Raw genomic sequence first — 14,184 nt, 5'->3', positions numbered from 1 at the left:
CCGTCGGCTTTTCCTTCGAAACAGATAACAGAATCCGACCACTTCTCACTACCTGCACGGCCCTACCCCGCGAGAGCACCATCATGCCCTCCCTGGACCAGGGTGGTCGCCTCCTCTCTGTAGTCACCCCCAGGCTCCCATCTCTGTGCCTTCCCACCGTATACTGTCCCCCCCCCACTATAATCAGAAACACAGCCCCCACTTTGGGGGACTCTTTTTTATTTATTGCTATATCCTGAGTGCCTAGAACAGTGCCTAATACCTAGCACTATTCCACAATTTCTTTTTCCCACGTGCGCTGCTTTTGGGATCTTAGTTCCCCCACCAAGGATGGAACCCGGGCCCTCTGCCGTGGAGGGGCAGAGTCCTAACCACTGGACCGCCAGGAAATTCCCCAACAAATGTCCTTTTTTTTTTTAAACATCTTTGTTGGAGTATAATTGCTTTACAATGCTGTGTTAGCTCCTGCTGTATAACAAAGTGAATCAGTTATATGCATACGTATATCCACATATCCCCTCCCTCTTGCGTCTCCCTCCCACCCTCCTTATCCCACCCCTCTAGGTGGTCGCAACTTACGGAGCTGATCTCCCTGTGTCATGCAGCTGCTTCTCACTAGGTATCTATTTTACAAACAAATGTCTTTTTTTTTTTTTTTTTGCGGTACGCGGGCCTCTCACTGTTGTGGCCTATCCCGTTGCGGAGCACAGGCTCCGGACGCGCAGGCTCAGCGGCCATGGCTCACGGGTCCAGCCACTCCGCGGCATGTGGGATCTTCCCGGACCGGGTCACAAACCCGTGTCCCCTGCATCGGCAGGCGGCCTCCCAACCATTGCGCCACCAAGGAAGCCCCAAACAAATGTCTTTTTAAACGTGAGATATAATACACGTTTCATTCAGTTAGGGTTGCCCTACCAAAATAATACAGAATGGGGTGGGACGGGCGGGCGGGCGGGGGCTTAAACAACAGAAACTTCTTTTTCCTCACAGTTCTGCAGCCTGGAAGCCCAAGATCAAGGTGTCCGCAGGGCTGGTTTCTTCTGAGGCCTCTCTCCTTGGCTTGCCCTGAGTCCTCATACGGTCTGGCCTCTGGGCCTGCATCCCTGGTGTCAGAGTGCGCAAATGTCCCCTGCTTATAAGGACACCAGTCAGATTGGATCAGGGCCCCCCTGAATGGCTTCGTTTCCATTTAATCTCTAAAGGTCCTGTCTCCTACTATAGTCACTTTTTGAGGTATTGATGGTTAGGGCTTTGACACATAAATCTGGAGGGGACAAAATTCAGCACCCATAAAAATGTACACACATATCATAAAATTCACCCACTTAAAATGTACAATTCAATGCTTTTTAGTATACTCCCAGATAATGTGAAGCCATCACCAGAGTCAATCTGAGAGCATTTTCATGACCACAAAAGGAAACCCCATATCCTTTTAGCCATCACTCCCTTTCCCCGCCTATCCCCCAGCCCTATGCAACCACTAATCTCCTTTATGTTTCTCTGAACTTACCTATTCTCGATATTTCATATAAATGGAATCATACACTATGTAACGTGTTGCTCCTAGTTTCTTTGACTTAGCATAATGTTTTCAAGATGCGTCCACGGTGCAGCCTGTGTCAGAACTTTATTCCTTTTGTGGATGAATTACAGCTCACATTATGGTCCTACCACATTGTGTTTATTCATCATCCACTGAGGGACATATGGGTTGGTTCCACCTTTTGGCTGTTAGGATTGGATCACTATGGACATCTATGTACAACAACTATCTCCTGAATAAACGAAGAACCTTTCATAATCTAACCCAAAGAACTGCATAAAAGTAGAAACTTCAGACTGTGACAAGACAGTAGAAGAAAGTATCAGAAAGATCCTTTTTTACCGTAGTTTTTTTTTTTTTTTGAAGGAGAATGAATCAATAATAATACGAATTAACGTAAGTGTTGTTTCAGAACAAACTGGACCTACAAATTGTTGTTACTAAACCAATTTGGTAAAAATCAAAAACAAAATGCATAGTCTAACTTAAGCCAGAAGGCTTCAAGATTGAACTCGGGCCCAGCAGTGAAAGCCTGAAATCCTAACCACTAGGCCACCAGGGAACTCCCAGGAGGGATCTTCTTAAACAACAAGGACCTACTGTAGAGCACAGGGAACTGTATTCAGTATCTCGTACTAACCTATAATGGAAAAGAATCTGGGGACTTCCCTGCTGGTGCAGTAGTTAAGAATCCGTCTGTCAATGCAGGGGACACAGGTTCGATCCCTGGTCCGGGAAGATCCCACATGCCGCAGAGCAACTAAGCCTGTGTGCCACAACTACTGAGCCTGTGCTCTAGAGCCCAAGAGCCACAACTACCGGGCCTGCGTGCCACAACTACTGAAGTCCATGCGGCTAGAGCCCATGCTCCTCAAGCCACTGCAATGAGAAGCCTGCGCACTGCAACAAAGAGTAGCCCCTGCTTGCTGCAACTAGGCAACGAAGACCCAACGCAGCCCAAAATAAATAAATAAATAAATTTATTTTTAAGAAGAATCTGAAGAATATATATATATTACTAAATCACTTTGCTGTACACCTGAAACACTAAATCAACCATACTTCAATTTAAAAAAATAAAAACAGAGGGATCATCTTATTGCGAAAACACCCTTTAAAATCTAAATCAATTATAAATCAACTGTACTTCAATTAAAAAAAAAAACTAAATCAGAGAATGGTCACCTCTGCTCAAAACCTCCCAAAGGCTCCCCATCTCACTACATACCCTCTGTGCCTCCCACCCCCCCACCCCGCATTCTCTGCCATCAAATCTTATGACCACCACCACCCTCACTCCCTGCAGACCTACTGTTTCTGGAACGTGTTGCTGTCTCAGGGCCTTTGCACGGGTTGTTCCCACTTCCGAGAATGTTCTTCACCTATACACCTGCACAACTCACCCATCCTCTTACTTCCCTTCAGGTCTCTACTCAAGGGTCTCCATATTCGAGAGGCCTCTCTTGACCATCTAATATAAAAATAGTGACCCTTCTTTGCCCCAACCTGGAATGTCCATCCCTCCTACTCTGGCATTTAGTCCCCAGAACAGAACCGTCTGACATCATGATGTACTGGTTTGTTGGTTGATCCTCTGTCCCCTCCCCCCAACCTCCACATCATGGGGGAAGGGGCTTTGTTCTGTTCCAGGCCAAGTCTCCAGGTACCTATAACAATGCCTGGCACCCGGTAGGTGCTCAATGAATGTTTGTCCTCCTGCAAAAATTAACCTTCAAATGCGACGCGATCCCAAAGTCCCAACTAGATCTTTTACCAGGTGCCAACGAGCTCAGGAAAAGATTCGTGTACGACTAGCTGCAGGTGATGTACTATAGTATGAATGTGCTAAATGCTGCTGTTCACTTTAAAATGATTACATTTCGGGAAACTCCCTGGCGGTCTAGTGGTTAGGACTCTGCCCTTCCACTGCAGGGGGCACGGGTTCAATCACTGGTTGGGGAACTAAGATCCCACATGCCGCCCAGTGTGGCCAAGAAAATAAATAAATTAAATAAAAATAAATAAATAAAATGATTACGTTTCCGGGACGAAGCGAGAGAGTGGCATGGCCAGATAAACACTACCAGATAGCTAGTGGGAAGCAGCCGCATGGCACAGGGAGATCAGCTCGGTGCTTTGTGACCACCTAGAGGGGTGGGAGGGAGACGCACGAGGGAGGCGATATGGGGATATATGTATACGTATAACTGACTCACTTTGTTATACAGCAGGAACTAACACACCATTGTAAAGCAATTATCCTCCAATAAAGATGTTTTAAAAAAAAGATTACATTTCTGTTATGTGAATTTCACTGCAATAATAATAATAAAGTACAGCGTAATACCGTCGCACACCTGTGAGAATGGCTAAAATCAAAAAGACTGCCCACATCAGGTCATGCCAAGGCTGCAAGGAGATGAAAATATATACATTGCTGGGGGCGGGGGAAGGAAAGTAAGGGCACATCCACTTCGGAAAACACGTTGGCGATTTCCTTAGAATTTAAATATACACCTACCATATGATGCAACCACTGCACTCCTGGGTAGTTTACCCGAAAGAACTAAAAGCAGATGAATGCGCTTACACAGAAGTGTTCTCAGCAGCTTTATTTGCAATCATAAAAAACTGGAAACCACCTAGATAGCCATCAACAGAGGAATTAGGTAAATGGATGTGGAACAGCCGTACAGTGGAGTACAGCTCCGCCATAAAAGCGAGCTCACTTTTCCTACATGCAAATCACTTTTCCTACATGCAAATCACTTTTCCTACATGCAAATTATTGTAAAATAATTGTGTCAGGTAAAAACTGCCAGACCAAAAAAAAAAAAAAAAGGTACATACTCCATGATTCTAGAAATGCAGCTAATCTACAGTGTCAGAGCCAGTTGGTGGTTGCCTGGGTAATGTGGTGGTAGGGGTGGGAGCGGCAAAAAAAGGGACACAAGGAGACTTTTGGGGGAAGAACCTGGCAAACATGATGCTCAGTGAGAGAAGCCAGACACCAAAGGCCACCTATGGTACGATTCCATTTATACAAAATGTCCAGAAGTCCAGGGAGACAGAATGTGGATCTGTGGTTTTTGTGGTTGCCGGGATGGGGGTGGGGGAGAGGAGTGACCGCTAACGGGGAAGGGGTTTCCTTTCGGGGGGGATAAAAATGTCTTGCCACTAGACAGAGGTGAGGGTTACACAACACTGCAAGTGTACTAAATGCATTGCAGGCTTTAAAACCGTTAATGGTTAATTTCATGTTATGTGAGTTTTCCAATTAAAAAAAAAAGAGAAATGGTGAGAGCTGGATAAAGATACACACACGCACACACACACACCCTGGACCCCCCCTCCCCATCTTCACCACTGCAGCCCACACACATCCCCGCCACTCCATCCCCTCCCTTCTCAGGCCCATCAGAATTTCCCCAGGTACTGGGACCCGTGCCCACTTGACCATGTCCCCCTCCCTCCTTGTGGGCTCCCCAAACATCCCTCCCTTTTCAACCTTGACCCTCTCTGGAGTTTCTTGGAAGCCAGTCACTGGGCTTGCTGCCTATAGGATGGGGTGGGCAGCTGGCAGCACAGGGTGACCCTGCTTGAGAGAACAAAGGCAGCTGAAACCCGGCCTGCTCATGCATGAAGGGCGTTTGCACCTGTGGCTGCCCCAATGTGCAGGTGACAAAGCTGGCCCTGAGACAGCAAAGCCACCTGCCCACAGCCAGTCAGCTGGCTCCAGTGGACAGGAGTCGCCCACTCCAGCCTGCCCATTCCCAGCTCGTGCCCTCTGCCCCCGTGGTGGCCCCAATGAACTAGGCCTCCCTGGTGTTCGTGCCCCTGTGTGGCCCCCACCTGTGCCCCCAGCACACACCTGGGCTGACCTGAGACCCTGCTGAAAGCAGCAGGAGCGATGCTGGCCCAGTTCTGGACCTGAGCATTCGAAGCATTAGAAGGGTTTTGGCTCTGCGCTTTGGGGAAACCCGAGTCACCAGAAAAGGGATGCGGCCGTCCTGCTTGGGTGCCCACGTGGAAGGGCCATCCAGAGAGGCCACGCAGAGAGGGAGAGGCGTCCCCATCCACCCATGCGCCAGACACGACATTGGCACCATCCAATGACATGGTAACATCCAGCCAGTCCAGCCCCCAGATGCCAGCAGCCACCATTCACGGGGAAACAAAGAGCCGCCAGCCAGGCCAGTCAACGTGGAACCACAAAAGGGAATATGCCGGTGGTTGTGTGGAGCCCGTCAGCGCAGGGTGGTTTGTACCACCGATCACTGAGAATCCAGCTGACACCCGGGAAGATCCAGACCCTAGACCTCAGCTCAGGTGGCGTCTGACACCGGCCTCACCCCGCTAACATGCCCTGTTGGCCCACTGCAGCTGTCCACACCTGAACAAAAACGAAGGGGGAAAAAAAATCTAAAAACAAGAAAATGCTACTCTCTGGCATAACTCCCTCCTGCCAACTAGAAGAAGCCCACCAGGGTTCCAGTTCTGCAGCAGGAAACCTCGGCCCAGCTCAGGGGCTGGGAGGTATCCAGCAGGCGCCGGGGGAAGGCCTTGTACCCCAGGCAGCTGGGCGCCCTCTGGTCCACTGTCAGTCAAAGTCCCCCAATCCTGGCTGCAGCCCACCTCCCAAGCCCCCACGGCTGCCCGACAGAGAACTCGGGCCCCTCACAGGCTTCCTGAGGCCCAGACTCCAAAGCCCATTGGGAATTCCAGATCCCACAAGACATGCTGCATGGACCAAAACAAACAAACAAACAAACCTCCCATGGGGGGCGGAGCCCCAATGCTGAACTTTCCCACCCTTCCCACCCCCAGGAAGATCTATCTTCTCCCAGCATGTTGTCATCAGGGACCAGCTCCCTGCTTGCTGGATGTCAAAGCCGCGAGACCCTGTATGGGACCCTGGGTGCTCCCCTGGGCTACCAGGGCCCCGGCCACCGCATTCGGAGATGAAGAAAATGAAGGTCAAAGGAGAGCCGTGCCCTCATCACCCAGCAGTTACGGGTGTATTAACTACACTTTCTGTATTCTTTTTCTGTGGCCGCGCCACACGGCTCGCAGGATCTTAGTTCCCCAACGAGGGATTGAACCCAGGCCCTCGGCAGTGAAAGCGCGGAGTCCTAACCACTGGACCGCCAGGGAATTCCCAGTTTCTGTATTCTTGACATCCTGTCAGCTGAGGCCTCACTGACCAGGAAGGGGCTGTCCCTCGAGGGGTTAGCGAGTTCCTGGAGATGACAAACAAGTAACCAGTGAGTGTACCTCTCCTATGCATACCAGGCAATCCAGAGCCACTGTGCCCCTTCCCTGCTCACCCCAGGGCCACTGTAGTGTGAGTGCCTGACATTAAGCAGAATCTTAGTTCCCCGACCAGGGATTGAACCCGTGCCCCTGCAAGGGAAGCGTGGAGTCCTAACCACTGGACTGCCAGGGAAGTCCCTGACGTTAAGCTTTTGATTGCCAACACCCACCATGAACAAACACACAGATAGCTGCACGACACAGCTACTAGCAACACAACCTACCTGGTTATTAGCTACCCCAACCTAGGAAGGTCCCCTTTTCAGAAACCCTAGGCAACCTTGACAAGTGACGCCTTGAACGACCCCGCTTTCCCTTATGGCACCCTAATTCCAGCTCTTATGCTTTATATTCAATAAAGAGTGAATCCGAGACTCCGACCCCCGGACCCTAATAAAGGCAGAGACTCAGGTCTGCGTTCCCTCCCTCTCTCTCTCCCCATGATCTTGCTCCGTGGCCCTCAGAGGGGGTGCCTGCTGTGTACCCTCCAGAACCTGTGAGTAACGAATCTTGTTCTGCCAAGTTCCCTGATGGTTTTTCCTGAAGTACGTCCTGTGATCATGATAAGAACCACGAGGGCCGGCCTAGCCACAATGCTGGCTCTAGCTGGGGTAACGTCTGTGAGGGCCTTGCTGTAAGTAGTAGGGACCCAGGTGTCCTCAGATGCTGCTCTCTGAAAGCCTTGCCGTTGATAGGCTGAGATGTACACGATACTCAGTGCCGACACCCCAGAGCCCATGGAAATTACTCAGTCTAGCCAGTTCCAAGCCTGTTTACCCTGCCTCACCCATTCCTCCCAGTGGAAACCACAATAAAAGCTCCTGTCCATGTTGTTCCCTCTCGCTCTGCCTCCTGATGGACCCTGGTGCTTCCCCGTGTGGCTCCACATGGCCTGTTATGCCCTTCCTCTTGGGATCGGTGAGTAACAAAGTGTCTTTTCAGTGGCAGTCATCTGCTGATCTGTTGGCCTTGCCGTAGCTGCATAATAAGAAGACCTACATTTGGAAACAGGGTGGAGACCAACCTGGGGACACCCAGCTTCCATCTCAAAGAGAAGAAGCCATAATGGATGGAGGTCCCCCAGCCCAGGACTCTGGGAGGCACTGCCCAAGGTCTGCTCCATTTGGGGGATGCAAACTGTCCTGCTGCCCCCAGCCCCACTGTCCCCTGCTCTGGATTCCAGGAAGCCAGAGGCAGGGTCCCCAACTCCCACCCTCTCTGGGCTTGGGTGCTCCAGAGGAGGGGCTGCAGCAGAGCCCCCAGGCTGCCCAGGCAGAGGGAGACAGAGGCCCAGAGGCAGGCAGAAGACGTGAAGTAACTTTAATCACCACCCTCAGGAGGGGGCAACAGTAGTATCTGAGCAGGGGGGCCAGCCCGGGAATGACCTAGGGCCAGCCCCTCGGTTCTGGCTGTGGCACGTTCCCCGGATATCTGAGCAGGGGGGCCACCCCGGGAACGACCTAGGGCCAGCCCCACGGTTCTGGCTGTGGCACGTTCCCCATCCAGGCTCCTCGAGTCCAGGGGAGGGTCTGGACACTCCCAGCCTCCACGATCACATCTGCAGGAGCTCAGGTACTTGGCGCCACGTGGCCAGAAGAACCCAGGTCTGGGGGCTGGTGTGCCAACAGCCACGCGCAGGTCCCCATACCTGCCATACTCGGGACCGTGTGACGTGGCAGCAAGAAATCATCCTCAGAGAACTGAGGCCGTCCTCTCTGACTGCAGAGACCCCTTCACAGACACCAGCAGCCCCAGCGGGGACAGGCGTCCCTGGGCACAGAGCCGTGACCACATGAAGAGGATGGCGGCGGCCAGACCTACACTTAGCACCACTGTGGGGGACAGAAAGACAGGAGTGGGTGAGGGGAGGGGGTGGCAGGAGGCTCACACCCACCGAGCTCCTAACACACTGGAAAGGGGGTTCTGCAGCCTGCCGGCTCCCAGGAGCAGCTGCTCCAAGCCCCAGGGGTGGGAGGACCTGTTTATCTTACCAGCAGCTGCAATGATCCCATAGGCACTTCGGTTTCCAGACTGAACTGAGTCCCGGTCCCCGACAGAGGTGACTGTGGCATTCCTGAGATAAGTGACACTCTCCAGGGTCACAGGGGTCCCCATGGACGTGGCACTCCCTTCTTGGAGGGTCTTGGTTCCTGCAATAAGTCCAGGCATTCAGTAGCTGGGGAGCGGGCACCTGGGGCATGGGGGGATGAACAGATGCTTCTGGTGCGCAGGGGGGACCTTAGGGCTCACCCTCCATCCCAAATTCAGTGAGGTTGGTGAGCCCTACTGCCCGAGTGCCCTCGTGCAGCCGCCATGGGAATACGGGCACAGGCAGACACACGTGTCCACGCTCCCAGCCTTGTCATACACTGGAAGGTGTCAGGCGTCCTTGTCTACCGACCCACCCTCCCCGCCCCCACAGGCACACACCACAGCCAAGCTCATCGCTGGAGTCGGAACAGTCCGGGTGGCCATCGCAGAGCCACGTGCGTGGGATACAGGAACCACCCAGCGGGCAGCGCAGCTCTCCCTCCGGGCAGGGCTGGTGCCCGCAGTTGAGAACATTCTTGTTGATGCCATCAGGGCAGTCATCGATGCTGTCACAAGAGCAGGGGCTGCCAGTGGGTGGCTTGCACTGCCCATCCTGGGCACACGGCTCAGTACCTGGGGTACAAGGTGAGTCAGGTCTCAAACACCCAGCCAAGAGGGCCCAGGTACTCCCCACAGCCCAACCTCCTGCAAGCCCCGCCTTCCGAGAACAATCGACCCTATATGTTTCGCCCATCCCAAAGGCTCCTCCCCCTGCTTCTGTTAGCTCCACCTTCCAAGGACTCGCCTCCCCGCAAGCCCTCCCTCCCGACCCCACTAACTCCGCCCCGCTGCAAACCCACCTCTCCCCAGACCTCCTTCTTTTCAGGCCCCGCCCACCCCAGAGTGCCCCGTCTGAAAGCCACATCCCTTCCACAAGCACCTCCTCCCTGTGGCCCCACCCCTTTCAAGCCCCGCCCCCAGGGCATGGCCACTCACTGCACTCCTCCTCGTCACTGCCATCAAGGCAGTCCTTGTCAACGTCGCAGCGCCAGGTGAGGGGCACGCATAGGCCATCACTCCTGCACTGGAAGTTGGTGGGCGGGCACGAGGCTGCGCTGGGGCCTGAGAGATGCACACAAGTGAGGCCTGGGAGGTCTGGACCCTCAGACCTCCCAGGCCTCAGTGTCACAGGCTGCGACCACCAGGAGATAGGCCAGGTCCCAGGAACTACATTGGTGGTCACCCTTTGCTAAGGATGCACTATGTGTGGGCCTTGGAGCTGAGCAGTTCACAGCCTCACCAAGAGCCCTACTGGGCAGATTCTACTCCCATGCCCATTCTACACAAGACACTTAGGAGAGGTAAGGCCTGAGGCTACAAGCTAGTGGCAGAGTCGGGGTTCGAACCCAGGTCTCACTGATCCCGGGGTCTTTACCCGGCTCCAAATGGCCAGATGGTCTCCCCAGGAGTCTCTCCAAGTTCCGTGGTTAAACAGACTGGGGGAGGAGCCATCTCTGAAGCTGGCCTGGCTCAGGCCCACCTGTCAGGGTCAGCGGGGCCCATTATGTCCCAGCTGCTCAGCAAAGGGGAAACTGAGGCCTTGGGTAGAGGACCTGCTTAGTCACTGTGGCTTGTCGACTCACCCACTAAACTCCTCCCAGATCTGACCACTTTCCCCATCCTGAATGTGTCACCACCTCTCCAGATTCCCCACCCCCATCTCCACTCAGACACCAGAGACCTCTCAGCACCACACCATTTGGTCACCCACCCTTGCCCCCCTTTGCTCAAAAACAGCCCTTAGTCAGAAATAGAGACACAGATGTAGAGAATAAACGTATGCACACCAAGGGGGGAAAGTGGCAGGGTGGTGGTGGTGGGACGAATTGGGATTGACATATATACACTAATATGTATAAAAGATAACTAATAAGAACCTGCTGTATAAAAAAATAAAATAAAATTCAAAAAAACCCAGAAACCCAGCCCTTGGTCCCATGACCCTCTCACAACCAAATTCTACAACCTCCATGTGGCCCGCAAGTCCTGAGCAGCCCTGAACCCTCCCTGGACCTCCCACTTTCCCCCTCTTCATCAAGCTCCCTCTGACCCGGCCACCTTGATGCTTCTGCAAGAGGCCTGGCCTCGTTTTCCCCCTCAGGGCTTTTGCCCATGCTGTTCCCTGGCCCAGTTTGCCCTCTCCTCCCTCCTCTCTGCACCTCGTGATTTCCTCCTCAGACTTCACAGTCTCAGCTTATTTCCTGGGAGGGGCCTCAGGCCCCTCTCAGAGACCCCTGAAGCTCAGCCTCCCACTTAGAACAATGGCCCTTGAACTGGCACCCGCGTAGACTGGACACTTAGTGGTGGTCAGGGCAGTGACCTTTTGACTGTAAACCCGGGGCAGCGCCTAGTGATAAGTGGACACAGGTCACACAATGGTCCGGGCTGAGTCCAGCTGAGATGTGAGCCTTCCTGGACCCAGAGCAGGATGAACACAGAAGGGCCTGGAAGCGGGGCCATCAGGCGGGAGTCCAAGGGACAGAGGAAGGGAGTGGGCTTTATGGTTTCCTCCTGGGTGCAGCAGGGAGGGTGGCAGATACCTGGCTTGGCCCCAGCCTAGTCCCCCTCCATACAATCCTGGTCCTCTTGTCCCTTCCACCTTTACTCACGAGGGCCTGTGCCTCCAAGCCCCCACTCCCCACAGCCAGCCCATCCGCAGGCCGGCCTCCAGGCCCAACTGTGCCTATGGGCCACACAGTCCCTAAGCTCTGTGGAGCCAACTGCAGCTGACTTCTTTCCCTGCCCATGGGGATCTGGCAACCTAAAGCTTCCTCCCCAGGACTTGCCACTCTCCCTAGCAATCTCTGACCTCCTTCCCCGGCCTGCTGGAGCATGTGTCCTTCTGTAAAGTGGGTGGGCAGCAGAACAGAGTGGACCTGGCTTCACAGGGCTTTGGTTTGGAGCAACCAGTGGTTGCACCTCCCAGCCTCAGTTTCTCCACCTGTAAAAGGGGCACGCTAGGAGTCCCTACCACAGTGTGCTAAAGAGAAGAGACTGCTTGCGTGTAGAGTGTGGTACTTGGTTAACGTGAGTCCTGATCCTTGTAGGAACCAGGACCATTTAGCCTGAAAAGGCAGGGGCTTTGGGGTGAGATGGGGAACCAGATAAGACGGTGTGTGAACCTGAGTCACAGCTGAAAGTCAGGGGCACCTGTGAGCACAAAGAGGTCACTCTAACCTGCCCAGCTGCCTCTGGGTACCTCTGAGAGGGCCACCAACATCATTTAGGCCAAGGCAAACGTGTCCAAGGGCCTGGGGTCACAGGGAAGACCTTTTTTTCTCTAAGGCCGGAGAAGGAAGGTGCAGAGATTGGGAGGGCGGGAAACGGTCGCCGAGCAAACTCAGCCACATGGCCCTAGGCGCCAGGGTATGGAAGCCGCAGCTGCTGAAGGCGCCAGGAGACCAGCTCCGTAAGGTTGGAAGTCGGAGAAGCAGAGCCTGTAAAGAACTTTCCTGCCCACGCTGGAGTGAAGGGTCGCTTAGAGGTGACACCGGGGCTTGACAAAGCAAAGCGAGTGTAAGCAGGGCCGAAGCAGGGTAGTTAAAGGCTGGCAGAGCAACCCAGGCGGAGGGTCCCTCACTGGGGAAGGCTCATTCAAGGGCCTGGGTCCCCTAGAGCCACGTGCAGGGGGGAGTGACCGGGACAGACGTGCGGCGCAGCCAACGGTAAGGCGCTGCTGGCGGGCAGGGGCGGAGCTAAGCTGCAGGCTTGGAGGGCGCCAGGGCTGTACGGAGCACACTCACCTGGGGCCTGGGTCAAGGACCATGCCGGGATCGAGGTCGGGGCGGCCTCCAGGCCCAGCCCGAAGCTGAGCAGTACCCGCAGCGCTAGGCCGAGGGCCGCAGCCCGCTGCGCTCGGCCCCCCGCCATCCAACCGCTCATCGCGCCACCCCTGCCTGACGCCGGCTCCGGCCAAGACCAGTCCCTGCCTCGCTCTGATCCACGTACGCGCGTGCGCAAAGATCCGGGGGGCGGGGCCCACGCCCCAGGCGGGTCCCGAGGCGGCCACGCGTTATGGGTACCGTAAATGTCCGAATGCGAGGGGACCCACTGTTTGAGGCTCTTTCCCACTGTTCCCTGTGACAAGGTATATCGAAAGGTATTGGTCCTACTTGAAATTAGAAACTTCTGGAGGTGCAAACGAACTAGTACCGACAAGTCTTGTCAACTTACAATATTTAACATTCCACATGCACCAAATACTCCTCCCTAATTATCCTAATATGGCAGCCACTTCGCCCAGGCACGCCCTCCTCCTGCTTCTCTCGAGCGCCCGACTTATTTACTTTGGTTTATAGTCTGATTCCCCACCAGAACGTCAGGCCCAGGAGGACGGGAACGCTGTGTTGCTCATTGTATCCCCAGTGCCTGGAACTGAGCCTGACACATATCAGGCTCTTAAATATTTGGTAAATAAATGAAGGAAATGTTGGTTCTTGGTTTTCATCCTGGGTCCCCTATCCCTTGCACCTGGATGTTCTCACCGATGCTCACTACCTCATTAACCCGCATAGGCTCCTCAAAGGGAGGCGGGTCTTATATTTTACTCTGGGAACAAGACAGCCTGGGCTTTCTCTTCTCACGCTCACCCAGTAGGCACATAAAATACAAACCTTCTGCAGGTTTTCTATCCAATTGGCTGCTGTGTTTTATCTACAGCTCTGCCCCTAGGAGAAGCAGCGCTACTGCCAGCAGGCCCCCCAGACAAGTCACTGTCCTCAGCGTTGTAACAGCTGTGCAAATTTCCCGTGAAGCAACACAAAAGCACAGAAAGGCCTCTATTTGCAGGTTGATGGCATCCTTATTCAAAAGTGTTAGAGATTATAGCTGCCTTTGGAGCGTATGTATATATATACATATATATAAATTTTTTCATAATCTCCAATTCCCAGGAGACATGGGCTAAGAGGCAAAGGTGCACTGGTGCAGAGGCAGTTGGAAAGGGCGGCAAATAGGACTGCCTGCGGCAGGGGAAGGGAGGGGAGGGGAGCGTCCCACACCACCTGTGAGGCTTGGCTTCTTGGTGAGGTTGGCATCTGGGGTCCAGGGAGAAAAACTGAAGAAATTGTGGATTCACCCAGCTGACAATATGTAGCGGCTGAGTGCAGACTCATCAGCGGCTAGGTTCAGGGCCATCTCTCAGTGAGCCTGAGAGTTCTTTGTCTCTTCATGCCTGTTCTTCTGTTGAGGGTAAAAGGGTTTGACAACAGCTATAACCACAGGCTTGCTCCGGG

The 14,184-nt window shown here is 53.7% G+C and overlaps 1 protein-coding gene across 1 annotated transcript; it reads right to left on the bottom strand.

Moving 5' to 3' along the window:
• Positions 1 to 8,162: 8,162 nt before the first annotated feature.
• CD320 (CD320 molecule) lies at positions 8,163 to 14,136 on the bottom strand. The gene is made up of 6 exons (XM_060145321.1): positions 13,954 to 14,136; positions 12,694 to 13,027; positions 9,887 to 10,012; positions 9,290 to 9,523; positions 8,851 to 9,009; positions 8,163 to 8,691 (listed from the first exon to the last, which is right to left on the bottom strand). Exons 1-6 carry the CDS (start codon positions 14,062 to 14,064, stop codon positions 8,552 to 8,554), a joined length of 1,104 nt encoding a protein of 367 aa, XP_060001304.1. The 5' UTR covers positions 14,065 to 14,136; the 3' UTR covers positions 8,163 to 8,551.
• Positions 14,137 to 14,184: the final 48 nt, after the last annotated feature.

The sequence above is a fragment of the Lagenorhynchus albirostris genome, chromosome 3, assembly GCF_949774975.1.
Source record: "Lagenorhynchus albirostris chromosome 3, mLagAlb1.1, whole genome shotgun sequence".
Lineage (NCBI taxonomy): Eukaryota > Metazoa > Chordata > Mammalia > Artiodactyla > Delphinidae > Lagenorhynchus > Lagenorhynchus albirostris.
Note: the sequence above shows the minus strand (reverse complement) of the source record. Positions and strands in the feature narration are given on the sequence as shown.